The sequence below is a fragment of the Chlorella variabilis genome (genome assembly GCF_000147415.1).
Source record: "Chlorella variabilis unplaced genomic scaffold CHLNCscaffold_2, whole genome shotgun sequence".
NCBI lineage: Eukaryota > Viridiplantae > Chlorophyta > Trebouxiophyceae > Chlorellales > Chlorellaceae > Chlorella > Chlorella variabilis.
Genome location: NW_005435086.1, coordinates 2,162,198 through 2,175,933, shown reverse-complemented (window position 1 = coordinate 2,175,933; position 13,736 = coordinate 2,162,198). Strand labels below are relative to the sequence as shown.

Sequence of the window (13,736 nt, the reverse complement as noted above, 5' to 3'; positions counted from 1 at the left end):
GCCGGCACGCCAAGCTACATTCAGTGGAGCAAATAGCCTGTCCTCATGGTGCAGTTGGCAGCTCCGGAGGATCCTCCTGCCAACAGGCTCCAAGGGAGGCCGACCAGCATGCCGCCTGGGGCTACTGAGGCATGAATGGACGTCGCAGCTCTGCCTCTGTCATAATTCTGTTGTTGCACACGGGCTGTTGCACCCGCGCCGTGGAGATGTGCACCATCAAGCGCGATGTTCCTCGTCTAGCTGACTGGCTGTGCTGAGGGCGTCCTGAAGCATTCTTGCGGTCGATAAGCAGCTGCTGCTACTCACGTGCCGGAACCCTGTGTATGAGGCAATGCTACCGCCGGCCGGCCGTGGGAGGCGGCGCCAAACCGGCGCTCACATCATTTAGCTGCTGGGGCAGGCCTGAATCCATGCCGTGGGGCTTGGAATACCCTTGGCGTTGTAGTACACGTAGATGAATGCGCTGGGCAGCTATGGTCGAACCACAGAGTGCCGCGGCTTGCCAGCAACGTCGGGCGGGCGTTGTCGGCGAGCGGTCAGCAGGGGCGGGGCGGAGAGGGCTGGAGGCCGCCTCCTGCTTGCTTGATTCTTTCAGCTTCTGCTGCCTCTCCTATGTAGGGCAGTCTAGCTGCGAATTTTGGTTTCGAAGCTCGCCGCATGGGTCAGCAGGGGCTGGTGGTGCCTAAGATGCCCCCTGCGCACCGTGGCAGCCGCTTTTCCTGCCCGATGCACGTCAGGAGGCTTCTCTAGGACTTAGATGGGAGCAGCTGGGCTGGAGGCGGCGGGCCTTGATGGCGACCAAACGGCCGCCGGGCTGGCTGGGCAGCAGCCGGAGGACGACGGCAGGGCTGCCTGTCCGAGGTAAGGCTCTTGCGCGGGAGCAATGTGACACTGGTCTCGGGGTGCGTTTGAGAGGATAACCCCGGTCGCCGCCCTCTCCCACGCTTGCAGCGTCAAACTAGCGGCCCCAACGAGCGAGGCGGGCGGTGCGCTGGCGTGCCGGAAGGGCAGCCTGGCCCCTCACCCCGCCGCGGCCGTCGTGGCGCGCACTGGCGGCGGCGCCTGCCCGGGCAGGGCAGACGGCAAGGGCGCCTATGGCGCTGCACTGTGCGCGATAGCCATCCACGAGCTGGATGAGGAGGCCATCGAGCTGATCTTCACCTTCCTGCCGGTTGAGGACCGTCGCAGCGCGGCCGCCGTCTGCCGCCTGTGGCGCCGCGTCCACAACTCCAGCACCAAGCTCTGGGGCAGCGTGCTGCTGTCGGGCGAGCGCATCGTGCAGGCGAGCTGCTGCAGCGCTGCGGGAGAGGCCGGGGAGGGCGGCGCAGGGCCTGCGCAGGGCGCCGCAGCGCCCGGGACCCCGCGCGGCGGGACAGCATGAGCCTGGGGGCTCGGCGCCGCCGCCTGTGCACGTGCGCAGCTGCCGAGTGCGGGCTGCTGGGCGGCGCACCAGGCTGCACCTGAACCCAGCTTCTGCTGCACGGCCGCTGCGCGCAGGCGGCGGCCTCCTCGTCAGCGGCCGCCATAGTGTCGTGGCTGGGCGCGCGCCTGGAGGCGATGCGTAGCGTGCGGCTCTGGAGCCCCTGCCTGCCGCTGGAGGCCTTTGCCTCGGGCCTGGCGCAGCTGCTGAGCCGCGAAAACAGGCTGCAGGTGCGGGGGGAGGGGCCGGCTGGGCAGCCAGCAGCAGGTGGCGCCGCACCGCCATGGCTGCTGCTGTGCACCATGGCTTGAAGCGGTCCACCCACCTTCCCTCCCTCCCGGGTTGCCCCCTGCCGCCCTGCAGAGCTTCAGCTACGTCAGCACCGACGCCAGCGTGTCGCGGCTGCTGGGGGAGCTGCAGGGGCTGACCTCGCTGCAGCTGCTGGACATCCTGTCGCCCGCGTTTGGGTCGGGGCAGGGCCTGGTGGTCAAGGCGCGGGAGCTGGCCAAGTGAGGCCCCTGGGGGTGGCGGCGCACACGCCCGGGGCAGCCACAGCACGCCATCGTGCCATGCTGTGTGCCATGTTGTGGCGCAGCGGGGGCAGGCCTGCTGTGCTGCGCAGCCGGCTGCGGCTGCGGTGTGTCGTGGCGCCGGCCAAAGCGCGCCCCCGCCGCCTTCCCCTTTTGTGTCGGCGCAGGCTGAAGCCGCTGAGCAACCTGCTGAGCCTGCAGCTGCACGCGCGCGAGATCCGCGGCTCGCTGCCACCCGCCCTCTTCCGCTGCCTCAACCGCCTGCAGCACCTGGCCATCTCGGGTGCGCCTAGCTGGCCCTCCTGCTGCGGCCCCCCCCTCCGCTTGCGTGCCCAGCAGTCGTGCGCGCGCCTGCCGCATCCCTGCCCGGCGCGCCTGCCGCTGAGCCGTCGTGCCCCTTGCCCTGGCCCCGCCCGCCCGCTGCCCGTGCAGCCAAGTGCCGCCTGCCCGCGGCGGTGGTGGCGCAGCTGTCGGGGCTGCAGAGCTTGGAGCTTCATGGTGCTAGCATGGACGTGGCGGCGGCGGAGGCTGCGGCCTCCCTGCAGCAGCTCACGCGCCTGGCCATCAGCGTGCACAGCCAGCGCTGCGAGGAGCGGGAGCAGGAGGAGGAGGCGGGAGGCGGCGGCGGCGCGCGGCGGCGGCGCGGCGGCGCCGCCGCCAAGGCCGCCGCCTGCGGCGAGGTGCAGCGCTGGCAGGACCACGCCATCTGGGGGCAGCTGCCGCAGCTGGCGCGCCTGCAGCAGCTGTGGGTGGGCGCAGAGCTGCCCGAGGCGGGCGGCGGCGGCGGCGGCCAGCGGGGCGCCTCCATCCTGCCCTACGATGTGCTGGAGGGGTCGGTGCCAGACGGCATCATGGACTGCAGGCGAGCCGCGGCGGCAGCCGGGAGCGGGGGAGGCGGGCAGCAGCGGAGCCAGGCCAGGCCAGCAAGGCTGCTGCCACCAGGGGGTGCCTGCCAGAGCAGGAGGGCTGCGTGGCTGCCTGCCAGTTGCTGCGCCGCTGTCAATTCCGGACCAGCCTCCCTGCTGGCGCCGCCGAGCCGCGCACCCCTGCCCTCTCCACCCTCCCTCCCTCCCTCCCCGCCCGCCTGCCTGCAGCGCGCTGACGCACCTGGTGCTGCCTGTGGCGCTGACTGCGCTGCCAGACCTGGTCCCCGGCCAGCTGGCGGGGCTGGCGGCGCTGGACCTCACACACTCCATCGTGGAGGGGCTGCCACCCTCCTGGTGCCGCCAGCTGCAGGCGAGGGCGCGCGCGCGGGCAGGCGGGGCGGCTGGCAGGCGGGGCGGGGCGCGTATCGCACGGCCACCCCGCCAGCTGGCTGCTTGCCCCTCGTTCCGGACATGCTCGCCCATTGCCTGCGCCGCGCGCTGCTGCTGCTGTGCACAGCCTTGACACCCCTGCCCCCTGGCCGACCCTGGCTGCTGCAGAGGCTGCACCGGCTGGTGCTCAACGGCGCCCCGCTGGCGGGCGGCCACCTGCCCCCCGCCTTCTCCACGCTGCACGGGCTGCGGCACCTGGAGATGAGGGCCTGCCGCCTGCAGGCGTGTGCGGGCCGGGGCGCCGCCGTGCGCTTGCCGCCAGGGCGGGTGTGGTGGTGTGGCATGGCGGGGTGTGGTGTCATGAGGGTGGGGTGGGGTGGGGTGCGCGTCAGCCTGGGCGCCTTGCCCCGCCCTGCTCCCCAAAGCTTGCCTGGCTCGCCCCTCACCCCTCTGTTCGGCTGCGCCCCCCGCAGGCGCTGCCCCAGTGCGTGGCGCAGCTCCCCGGGCTGACACACCTGGACCTGGGCATCAACCGCCTGGCAGACCTGCCGGGTGCGGGCCCCGGCGGCAGCAGCCTGCTTGGCGCCCTCCCAACTTTGTGTGTCTGTGCTTCGTTCGTCCAGCCGCCCTCAGCCACCTCCCGCGCCCTGCCCCTGCCGTGCCCCGTGCCGTGCCCCCTGCAGGCGGCCCCTACCTCGCCCACCTGCAGCAGCTGGTGCTGCGCTGCAACGCGCTGCGGGCGCTGCCGCGGGCGCTGGCGGGCGCGCCCCGCCTGCAGCTGTTGGATGTGGGGGAGAACGAGGAGTGAGCCGCCCCTGTGCTGCGCCTGTGCCCCCACATCCTGGCCTCTGATGATGGCTGCTGCCCAACCGCACGCCCCTCGATGCTTTGCCAGGCCTGCCCGGCAAGCCCTGGCCGACGCCGCCCGCACACACCCCTGCCCGCTGCGTCCCCCCCTGTGTGCCTGCAGCCTGGTGCTGCAGGGCAGCGATGTGGAGGGCGTGCTGGGCCGCATGCCCGACCTGCGACACCTGGTGCTCAGCCGCCAGCCCTCCGGCTTTGGCTTTGGGCCCTACATCAGGTGTGCCCACACCGCACCACCTGGCCTGGCCTGGCCTGGCACGCCGCTGCGGCCGCGCCGGCCGCCACACCGACGCCGGCTGAGCAGGCGAGCTCCCCTCCCCTCCCCGCCTCTGCCCCAGCCAGCCGCCTCACCCCCGCCTGCCCCTCCCTGCCCCCCTGCGCGCTCCGCCCTGCAGCGCGGGCAGCGGCGCGGCCTGGGATGCGCAGTCGGTGGGCGTGCTGATGCAGCTGGCGCGCTCGCTGCCCACCCTCTGCGTCCACCTGGAGCGAGACGAGCAGCGGGGCGCGGCGGCGCCGCCGCCGCCGCCGCCGCCGCAGCAGCCCTACCGTGCCGCCGGCAGCGCCGCCTGCCAGTGAGCCTGGATGCACAGCGCGGGGCGCGTGCAGCGCGCCCGCCGTAGACGCCACGCCTCCTGCGTGCCTAGCCTAGCCCCCCACGAGCCCTCCCCCCCCCCCTCAGCAAACCCAACCCGCCTGCCTGCCTGCCTGACTTGCGTGGCCATATAGCGACCTCCTAGGGCGCCACGCCCCCCTAGCTGACGCGACACCCCATTGCTACTTGTTGGCGGGACCAGCCAGCCAACCAAACTTGCACGGCAGCCCTTGTTTTCCCTCGTGCACGCCGCCGTGCCGCCTGCGCCGCCCCCCGGCCTGCACCCCCGCCCTGCGAGTGTGCAGCGGCTGGCGTGCGTGCCCCACACCGCTCCCGTAACCGTTACCTTCCTCGCGCTTGCTAGTTTGCCGTCCGCCTCCCCCATTTAATAGCGCCAGCCATCATCTGATGCCCTAGCGGTTCTGTAGCGCTCTCCAGTTTTCTGGCCCCCAGCTGCCTCTCCATCCCCCTTGCGCGCCCATTTTTCTCCCCCAGGGCACTGCAACCCATTTTGGAATGCCCCGCCACCCCCCCCCTTTGCAGCAGTGTGATGCATGTGCCCCCAGCCGGTGGCAAACTGCAGCCATTACCGCCCCCCCAAGTACCGTCATTGAATTTGCGCCTCCGTGGGTGCTTAGGGATGCTTCTAGAGTGTGTCTTTCTCTCAGCCCGACTGGTTGAGCCCTTTCCCCCTGATTAGCGACTCAGTGAACCGCCACCGAAATTGCATGTGCTTAGCGTTCAAATCTCCCTTGCCCCCTGGCACGCCAGCCTGTGTTGCGCCAGGGCTCCCCGCCTCTGCCTGTGCTCCTCCTCATCTGTAACTAGAATACACGTCGGCCTGACGGGAGTGGAGTAGCTTACAATGATGGTGGCCGAAATGGTTGACAGAGAGGCAGGGCGCCAGCAGGGGCAGGTGCTCCGAGCTCAGGGCGCCAGCGCCAGCAGGGCTGATGCTGCCGCCGCCAGCCCGCCGTGCAGCAGCCCCCGCAGCGGCGCCCTCCCTGCCGCCGCCCCCACCACGTTGCTGCTGCACTGCTCCCGCACCAGCATGCCCTCCTCCTCCTCCGACATCACAAACTTGTGTCGGTTGCAGGCGATGTACTGGGCCGTGGGGAAGTCGGGCGGGGAGCAGCCCACGTTGATGGCGTCGGGGCGCTGGTACACCCTGCAGCCGCAGGCAGGCGCGGGCGCGGGCAGGCAGGCAGGGAGCAGCCTCGCTAGGACCAGCTGGGAGGCGAGGCGTGCAAGCACAAGCAGGCGTGCACGCAGGGGCAGGCAGGGGTCGGGGCAGGGGCAGGGGCGGGCCGTCGGCTGGCTGGCGCCGCCTGGCGCTGGCTGCCGGCAGCTGCCCCGGAGCCGCCCCCCACACACCACCACCACCACCCCGCCCACCTGACCCAATCGACCTTCATGGCGGCCGGAAAGGGCAGCTGGCCGTACTGAATCTCCCCAAACGCCTCGCTCATACCCAGGTTGAAGATCACATACATGGGCTCTAGCGGGATGAGGCGCGGACCCACCCACGCACCTGCACCCAGGGGGTCACCCCGCGCCTGTGAGCGACGGCTGCGGCACGTGCCGCTCGGCAGGCGCCGCCGCATGGGGCGGCAGCGGCGGCGGCGGCGGCGGACCGCATGTGCTGGCGCCCCCGGGCGGCCCACTGCCGGACCCGGTCAAGCGGCCCGCAGGCCTGCCGCCGCCCACCTGTGGCGTTGGTCTGCTCAACCAGCGCCTGCGAGTTGACCTCGTACAGCAGCACGCCATCCAGGTACCACCGAAGGTACTGCACACGGGGGTTGGCGTGGCAGGGCGGTACCGCTCAAGCGTGTGGCAGCGCCCTCCGCTACCAGCCCCCACCCACACCCGGCACCCCGCCAGCCGCGCCCCTGCCGCACCCCGGCCGCAGCCCGCAGCCCGCGCACGCAGGCAGGCAGCCTGCGCACCTGCCCCGGCCGCCAGTCCACGCCGTACGTGTGGTACCCTGTGTAGTAGCTGGGCCCCAGGTCGCTCAGCGCGCTCACGCTGTCCTGGTACTCGTTGCCGGGCCGCTGCAGCGCGCCCGACCAGGGGTTGCGCCTCGTGGCGTACGGCGACCCCGCGCCTGCAGCCAGGGGGCACGGCGCCGGCCAGGGCAGCGGCGGCCGGCCAGCTGGCCGTCAGGCGGCGGCGCGGAGGCGAGGAGGGCGGGGAGGGAAGCGCCTAGTGATTCGCTGACAGGTGTGCAGGACCTGGCGCAGGGCGACGCGGTGCGTACCGGGGTACTGCACGCCGCCCGAGGCGGGACCGCTCCACCAGTTGGTCCCCTCTGGCATGAGCGGCGCCATCTGCAGCGTCTGGCTGGCGTGCGGCGGCTGCACGCCGCCGGGCGAGTTGCTGCAGCGGCAGGGGGGGCGGCAGCGCGGGGCAAGAGTGGGCGGCGCGCGGGTCGGGCAGCGAGAGACGCTGCGGCCTGCGACGCTTTGCCTGCCGCGGCCTGGGAGGGATGCGCGCGCCCCGCTCCCACCCTGCTGGCTGGCGCCCTGCCTGGCGCCCTGCCATGGCTCGCCTGGTCTCAAACACGTCAAACTCCGGGGCGCCGCGCCCCTGCTGCGGGTGCAGGCCCCATGCCGCGCGGTTGACCCCGGGAGGGTCCCCCGGGCACGCCGTGATCAGCTGGCCTTCCAGCCCGCTCCACTCCTGCTTGCCCGACCCCTGGCACGTGTTGTAGCTGTACGGCCAGGTGCCCGCCGTGGACGCCATGTACCCAGCCCGGCCCAGGTTGCCCATCGTCCAAAACGCGGGCTGCACGGCAGGGAGGCGAGGGCTACGCAGCTCGCGCCAGGCAGGCAGCGAGGCAGCAGCGGCTGCCCCCCCGCTGCAGGCAGCACAGCGGCGCGGCGCGGCCCCAGAAGCGGGCAGGCAGGCCGGGGGTGCAGCGTGGGCAGGGAGGGCAGCGGGCACCTCCCCTCACCCAGAAGCCGCTGGTGACGGCGTTGCCGGGCAGCTGCACCGCCGCCTCGATGTACCCGCCTGCGCCACATCATCACCATCATCATCAGCAGCAGCAGCACCAGCCTCAGTACACGCCTCAGCACGCGCCGACAACACGCGGGGCAGCAGGCACGTGTGGCACGGGCGCTGCTTGTGGGCGGGAGCAGGCCTGCCTTCCGCCCTCCCCGCGTCCCTCCCTCACTCACTCACCCGTGTAGCAGAACTTGTTCCAGGAGTTGAACATGCCGCTCACATACTTTTTGGACACCTGCCAAACCTCGCCGTCGGGCTGCTGGCTGGGCGCCGTGCCCGCCTCGTTCCCCGGCAGCCGCTCCAGGGTGATGACGGCTGCGCCGCCTGGCACGCAGGCGGGCGGGCGGGCGGGAGGGGAGGCAAGGGAGCGCAGCGTGGGGAGGGCCGCCATGCGCACACCCGCTGCTGCTGCCTGAGGTCGGTCGCGGCCGGCGCCAACACCTCCAGGCCCGGCTCTGCTGCCCAGCTGGGCAGTCGCACCCTGCTGGCCACCCGCCCACCTTCCACCGTGACCTGCTCCGGCCTGTACACCTCCTCGTCCTGCACACGCCGGGAGTACGAATGCGTGCAGCTTTGGCATGAGCGCATCAGGTGCCAGCCCCATCCGAGGATCTGGCTGGACCTGGCCTGGGCATCGACACGGCAGCTGCTGCCGCACGTGGGCACCACCAGACATAGGCACAGTACCTTTGTGGGGAAGTAGTACTGATGCTGCGCCGTCCACCTGCCGTCCTGGGCAGCCGCCTTAAAGTCCCGGTCCAGCGTGTTGAACTCGTCGCTGCAGCGCGCTTGGGGCAACACCTTTGGGGCTGGTGGCAGCCTGAGGCGGTGTGAGAGGATGCCACGAGCGGGCGGCGCTGCGCGTGCAGGGCGGCGCCAGGCGCGTGCACTGCCCACGCTCCCGCTCGTGCCGCACCACGCCATGCAGCCTGACCGCACCTAAACACCAGTTGGTACTGGCCGTCGAAGCCGTCCAGCTGCTTGGTGCAGCTGTCCACAGGGCTGTCCACGTCTATCCAGCCCTCCTTGCCGCTGCTGCTGGGTGCCGCCTGCAGCAGCTGCGACCGGCAGTCGGCGGCAGCCAGCCGTAGGAGCAAGGCGCCTGCGCTACAGTACAATGAAACCATTACATGGGTTTAGGAAGTGGGTAAGAAAGTTCGTGTTTGCCACGCAGCAGCAATAAGAAAGTTCGTGACAGGGCTCGGGGTGGGAGACGGGGTGGGAGACGCAGCGGCCACCTCGAGCCCTGGGCAGCGGCGGCGGCGGCGGCGGCTGAAGCTGGGTGCGGGCGACGCGGCTAGCCGCGACGCCTCTCAGGGACGCGGTACAAGCATCTCTAGAAGGGCCAGCCGAGGGAGTTGAAGCCCCAGCTTCCGGTGGGAACGGTGGTTGAGGGCATCGCGCATGTGGCCGCCTCAGGCAGCTGCTTGCAGCTCAAGAAGCTCCCGAACATCTCACGCGCACCTTGCACCGCTGCCAGCAACAACATGGGGAGGTTTGGTGGGCGCATGGCGTGTTGCGCCAACCGGAGACTAGCAGGTAGGCAGGTGGATTGTTCGGGCATGCACGCAAGATGATACTGCTGCAGTGAGTTTGGACAAACAAGCATTAACACAGCAACATGCACAGGTGGCGGCAGAGCGCCGGCGCCCGGCACCAGGGCCTGCCGGTGTTCAACCTCACGCTGCAGCAATCCATCGGCATCGGGAAAGACGAAAGCGGACCCGCTGATGGATGCGTTCCACCCGTCTGCCGCGCTTCATCATAAAGGGCGGCAGGTGCGACTGCCGCCCTCCGCGTGCCTGCCCTACTGCCCCCAGCTGAAGCTCTGGTGCATAGACTGCAAGCACATCAAACTCTCCTCTCTCTCCTTTTGCCCAAATCGAAACACAAAGGCTGAAGAGGAATCCCAACCAACACCAGCGCCACACCCCGCGCCCCTGCCGGGCTGGGCCGCCGGCGGCAGGCGCCTAGTGTGTGTGAGAAGAAGGGCAGCAGGCCTTGCAGGGCCAATTAGAGGCTGAGAAGATACATGCATCCCTGTTAACTGGAAACTGCACACAGGCCAGTTGGGGCTGGGCTGGCCAGTGCTTTCATCCAGACCGTGAGGGGACACGGGACAGGCACGCCCCGCGCGGGGCCGTCGCCCACAAGGTGCAGGGAGAGCCACCCGGAGCTGCCTCACCAATGCTGACCCTGCCAGCCACAAACCCACCGTGAATCCCATGTTTTGGGCTGAGCCGCCGTTTTCGTGAAAACCGGAAGCTGCCCGCCTCGTCAGGGCAGCCACCTCAGCCCAGACAGATGGCCAGTTGCCTTCCTTCATGGCCGCCACACGGCCTCCCCAGCCGCTCCACTGGACTTATATCGACCTGTGAAAGCGTTTTGGCATTGAAAACTTGCGAGATACGCCACCTTGAGAGCAGCGCGGGATTGGTAAGCCCATCACCACTAGTCAAAAAGTGCCCTCCGGCCAGGAGACGCTTCACAGCATTCGGTGTGTTTTGTGTGCCCGTGTCTTTTCTGTAACCTGTATCGCGCAGCAGCGTCCCTAGCGCCTCTTCCCCACACTCTGCCTCTCCGCCCTCCCCACCCAGCTGAAATGTGTCGCGGGGTGGCTCCCCGCCGCGGATTCGACGATTTACTGGGCAGCTATGACGCCCAGCGCGCCGCGCAGCTCGAGAAAGCTGGCTGGGCGCAGTCGCCAGCACCATGCCCAAGCACAGGTGCGCCAGCGGGGGGCGAAGCATGCCGTTCACCCATGCATCCGCATATCGTGGGGGTGGCAGCGCGGCGGGGCGGTGCTTGGGGACGCAGCCCCACCTCACGTGATGGGTGCCGCGACCGCTTCGCCAGACAGCTACCCGGAACCCCCCCTGTGCACGCCTGACCTTGCCTGAACTCCGTTGGCTGCCTGCAGGCATGGAGCAGCTCCCCCCCGCCGCATACGCTGGGGTGTCCTTTTGTTCCCTCGCCCGCGCGCCGGCGGCGGCGACCGCCCACCAGCGCTCGGCACCCGTGACCGTCTACACCCTGACCCTGCCGCCCAGCAACCTGCACATCTCTCCCTTTGCGAGCGAGCAGGCGGCGTGGGAGCCGGCGCCGCCACCGGCGGCACAGCCCACGGTGCGCCGCGCCGCCAGCGACGCCGTCGCCTCGTGGCTGGCCGGCTGGGCAGCGCTGGCCGCCGAGCAGGGCTGCTCCAGCTCGGATGACGACTACGACTGCCTGCCGCGCCTGGCCGCCACGGTGCCTCGCCAGGCCTCCAGCTCACCTCGGGCCCCGCACCACGCCGCCGCCATGCATTGCTCCAGCGGCGGCAGTGGCTGCGGCAGCGGCCGCGCCGCCCCATCCAACTCGCCTGCGTGCTTCAGGTGCGAGGGCAAGGCGCTGCGCGAGCGGTACATGCTGCCTGGAGCGCAGCCGCGGGACTTGCGCCAGCTGGTGTGCTTTGGTGGAGGGCCTGCCCAGACCGGTGCGCCGATGCCCGGTTGACCTCCACGTGCCGCCACATCTGACCCACGCTTCCCCTGGTTCCCTGCCTGCAGCATCGCCGACTCCGGCTTCCCCACCACCCACCAGCTGCTGCCCAACCTGCCCAGCCTGGACACACGGGCGTCAGGCACCCGCCGCCCCGCAGCCCCGCAGCCCCAGCAGCCGTGCCAGTGGCGCGAGGCAGCCCCCGCGGCGGCGGCCGCCGCCCCCTCCGCTGCCAGCACCAGGCACAAGCGCAGGCGGCAGGAGGCGGCAGCCCGCCCCGCCAAGCGGCAGCAGACCCGGCCGCGCCGCGCCGCGCGCCAGGCCGCCCCCACGCCGCAGCCGCGGCCGCAGCAGGCTGCCGCGCAGCCGTGCGCCACCACGGTGCTGGCCGGCCCTCGCCTTGAGCACCTCACCGCCTGCCCCGCCGACTCCTGTGGCTCCGGCTCAGCCTCCCCCTCGCTGCTGGACCTGCCGGACATGGATGCGCTGTGGGCCAGCGACGACTGCTGGGATGAGGAGGTGCTGCCCCTAGACCTGCTGGCGGATGATGTGGGCCTGATCATGGCGGGCGATGCGCTGGCCATGCGCGACGTCCTGGCCCGCTCCCTCGACCTGTCAGAGTTCCTGGAGCTGTGAGCCTGCCCGAGGCGGGCGCGCCGCCGCTTTTTTCCATCCAAAATAATCCGCCGCGATTTTGCGCCCACGCTCTGTGGTGGGCTCCATCTGGCAGAACCCCTCGCCGTGCCAGCCGCTCCTTTGCGAGCCCCCTTTGCCTTTCAGACCCCAAGCATGTGTTTTCCCCTTTTCTATGTCCTTTCTGGCTCTTCTGGCGCAGCCTTGTCCAAGGCAGCTCTTGTTTCATTTTTCCAATCTTTCTGAGCACGTCACTCCTTCACCTCATGCTAGTGTATGAACTTGTACCCCGCCCCACCCCCCCACGGTCCGGTTGTGACCCAGAAGCCTTATGCTCCCCTTTTTCCCCAGCTCAAGATGGGCCCTTTCACGCCTACACGCCCGCAACCCGGAGCTCTGCCCACCCTTCCCCAGCGCATCCATTTCTAGGGTGCAAACACCTGCCAGTTAAATAAACAGGTTGTCATTTGTCACACTCCTTTCAGGTTGCATAACCCCTGGCGGCTGGGAGATTGCCTCCTTGGACAAACCCAATACCCCTCCGTTACACCCCCAGGCCTCCAAAGGTCAAACCCCCTTCACCGCCTCCTTTCAGATGGTTACCACATCATCGTTTGCGTCTTCTTTCCCTATTTCTTGTCTGCCTGAGCTCACCAACCTCACCAACCAATGCAACATTGGAGACTGTCAGTGGTCTGGCAATGCTCGCAGGGGCCGGGGCGTGGTCACACATGTGTCATTACACAGCAGTATTGGGGGCCGCATCCAGCAGCTGTCATCTGTCGCCCTCCTGCCCGCCGCCGCTGCTGACCTTGTGTGCCGCCACGTCCTCCACTTGCTGTGCGTACACCGACAGGCGGATGGGGAACTGGGTCACCATCACAGCCATGAGCTGGATCTGCAGGCAGGCAGGCAGGCAGGCAGGCAGGCAGCCCAGCGGCAGCAGCGCGCATCTGAGGACACCACGACGCCAGCCTGTCGAGCGCCGGGAGCGCCGCCAGCTGGCGGGGCTTGCCAGCAGAGCGCTGGGGTGCTGGCCCGGCTGGCCGGGCGCCTCACCTTGTGCCCATCCGACTTGGCCTCCCCCTCCTCATCTACAATCGTCACCCGGATCACGCACTTTGCGTGCTGCGACACCTGCAGCAGAATGCGGCCGATGGGGGCGTGGAGCACAGCGTTAGCGCGTGGGGTGGGGTGGGGGCCAATCAGGCTGTGCCGCGTACAACCAGGGCATGCTGCGGGGTGCCGTGCGATGCGGATGGGAAGTGGTGGGCAGCTAGCTGGCCAGGCAGGCCGCGGCTGGGGACACAAACGCAGGCGGGCACTGGGGAGCCAGCAGGAAGCGGCAGGGGGCATGGTTGCGGGACAGCAGGGGCTTGGGGTTGCGCCGTGCCGGCGTGGGGCAGCAGCGGGGAGGCGGGCGGGCACCCACCCTGAACATGTGGATCTGCTGCAGCGAGACCTGCTGCTCCCAGGTGGCGTCGATGGTGGTGTCCTCGCAGCGGCACCCAGACCGGCACCGCACCCGCGCCACGCCCATGTGCTGCAGCAGGCGGGCCGAGGCGGGAGGCGCGCGGCAGCGGGTCGCGCCTGGCGTGTGTGGCAAGCTTTGATCCAAACGAAGCAGGCGCTGACGCCTCCAGGAGGCTGCCTGGCCCCACGGGAACGCCGGCAGCGCCCCCCGCGCACCTGGTAGCTGCGCAGGTAGCTGAGCCAGATGTTGGCCTTCAGCTTCTTCCCCTCCTTGTCCACCCGTATGCCCTTGCCGTCTGCCCGCGTGTCCAGCTCCAGCTCCGCCCACGCCCCCGCCTCCACCCCCGTCCACCCCCACTTCTGCTCCACAAAGCTGGGCGCCTGCGGCCGCTCCGCACGCCACTCAAACCCGCTGGAGCGGACCACCATGGGACGGAAGTCCTCCTGCAAGGATTGGGGGGGGGGGGGGGGGGGGGGGGGCG

At 70.0% G+C, this 13,736-nt stretch overlaps 4 protein-coding genes across 4 annotated transcripts in view; 2 read left to right on the top strand and 2 right to left on the bottom strand.

The window, feature by feature from the left end:
- Positions 1–757: 757 nt before the first annotated feature.
- Positions 758–4,646, top strand: CHLNCDRAFT_138138 (hypothetical protein; the record flags this gene model as incomplete). Its single annotated transcript, XM_005851544.1, has 12 exons — positions 758–861; positions 952–1,276; positions 1,498–1,650; positions 1,784–1,929; positions 2,118–2,233; positions 2,383–2,782; positions 3,045–3,147; positions 3,375–3,512; positions 3,680–3,758; positions 3,890–4,010; positions 4,177–4,287; positions 4,466–4,646. 12 exons carry the CDS (start codon positions 758–760, stop codon positions 4,644–4,646), a joined length of 1,977 nt encoding a protein of 658 aa, XP_005851606.1.
- A 943-nt stretch (positions 4,647–5,589) lies between these two features.
- Positions 5,590–9,157, bottom strand: CHLNCDRAFT_138137 (hypothetical protein; the record flags this gene model as incomplete). Its single annotated transcript, XM_005851244.1, has 12 exons — positions 5,590–5,830; positions 6,058–6,193; positions 6,370–6,448; positions 6,609–6,766; positions 6,920–7,038; positions 7,169–7,446; positions 7,616–7,674; positions 7,846–7,992; positions 8,169–8,208; positions 8,356–8,446; positions 8,608–8,770; positions 9,133–9,157. 12 exons carry the CDS (start codon positions 9,155–9,157, stop codon positions 5,590–5,592), a joined length of 1,536 nt encoding a protein of 511 aa, XP_005851306.1.
- Positions 9,158–9,972: 815 nt separating this feature from the next.
- On the top strand, positions 9,973–12,471 carry CHLNCDRAFT_56787 (hypothetical protein; the record flags this gene model as incomplete). The annotated part of the gene is made up of 4 exons (XM_005851543.1): positions 9,973–10,165; positions 10,266–10,394; positions 10,589–11,042; positions 11,217–12,471. The coding sequence occupies 4 exons, from the start codon at positions 9,973–9,975 to the stop codon at positions 11,782–11,784; spliced, it is 1,344 nt and encodes a 447-aa protein (XP_005851605.1). The 3' UTR covers positions 11,785–12,471.
- An 85-nt stretch (positions 12,472–12,556) lies between these two features.
- Positions 12,557–13,736, bottom strand: part of CHLNCDRAFT_56786 (hypothetical protein) — a 4,067-nt gene continuing 2,887 nt past the window's right edge. Inside the window, exons 9-12 of the mRNA XM_005851243.1 lie at positions 13,471–13,698; positions 13,214–13,324; positions 12,841–12,918; positions 12,557–12,679 (exon numbers count right to left, since the gene is read on the bottom strand). The gene's annotated coding sequence lies outside the window, so the exon portion shown is untranslated. The remainder of the gene's footprint in view (positions 12,680–12,840; positions 12,919–13,213; positions 13,325–13,470; positions 13,699–13,736) is intronic.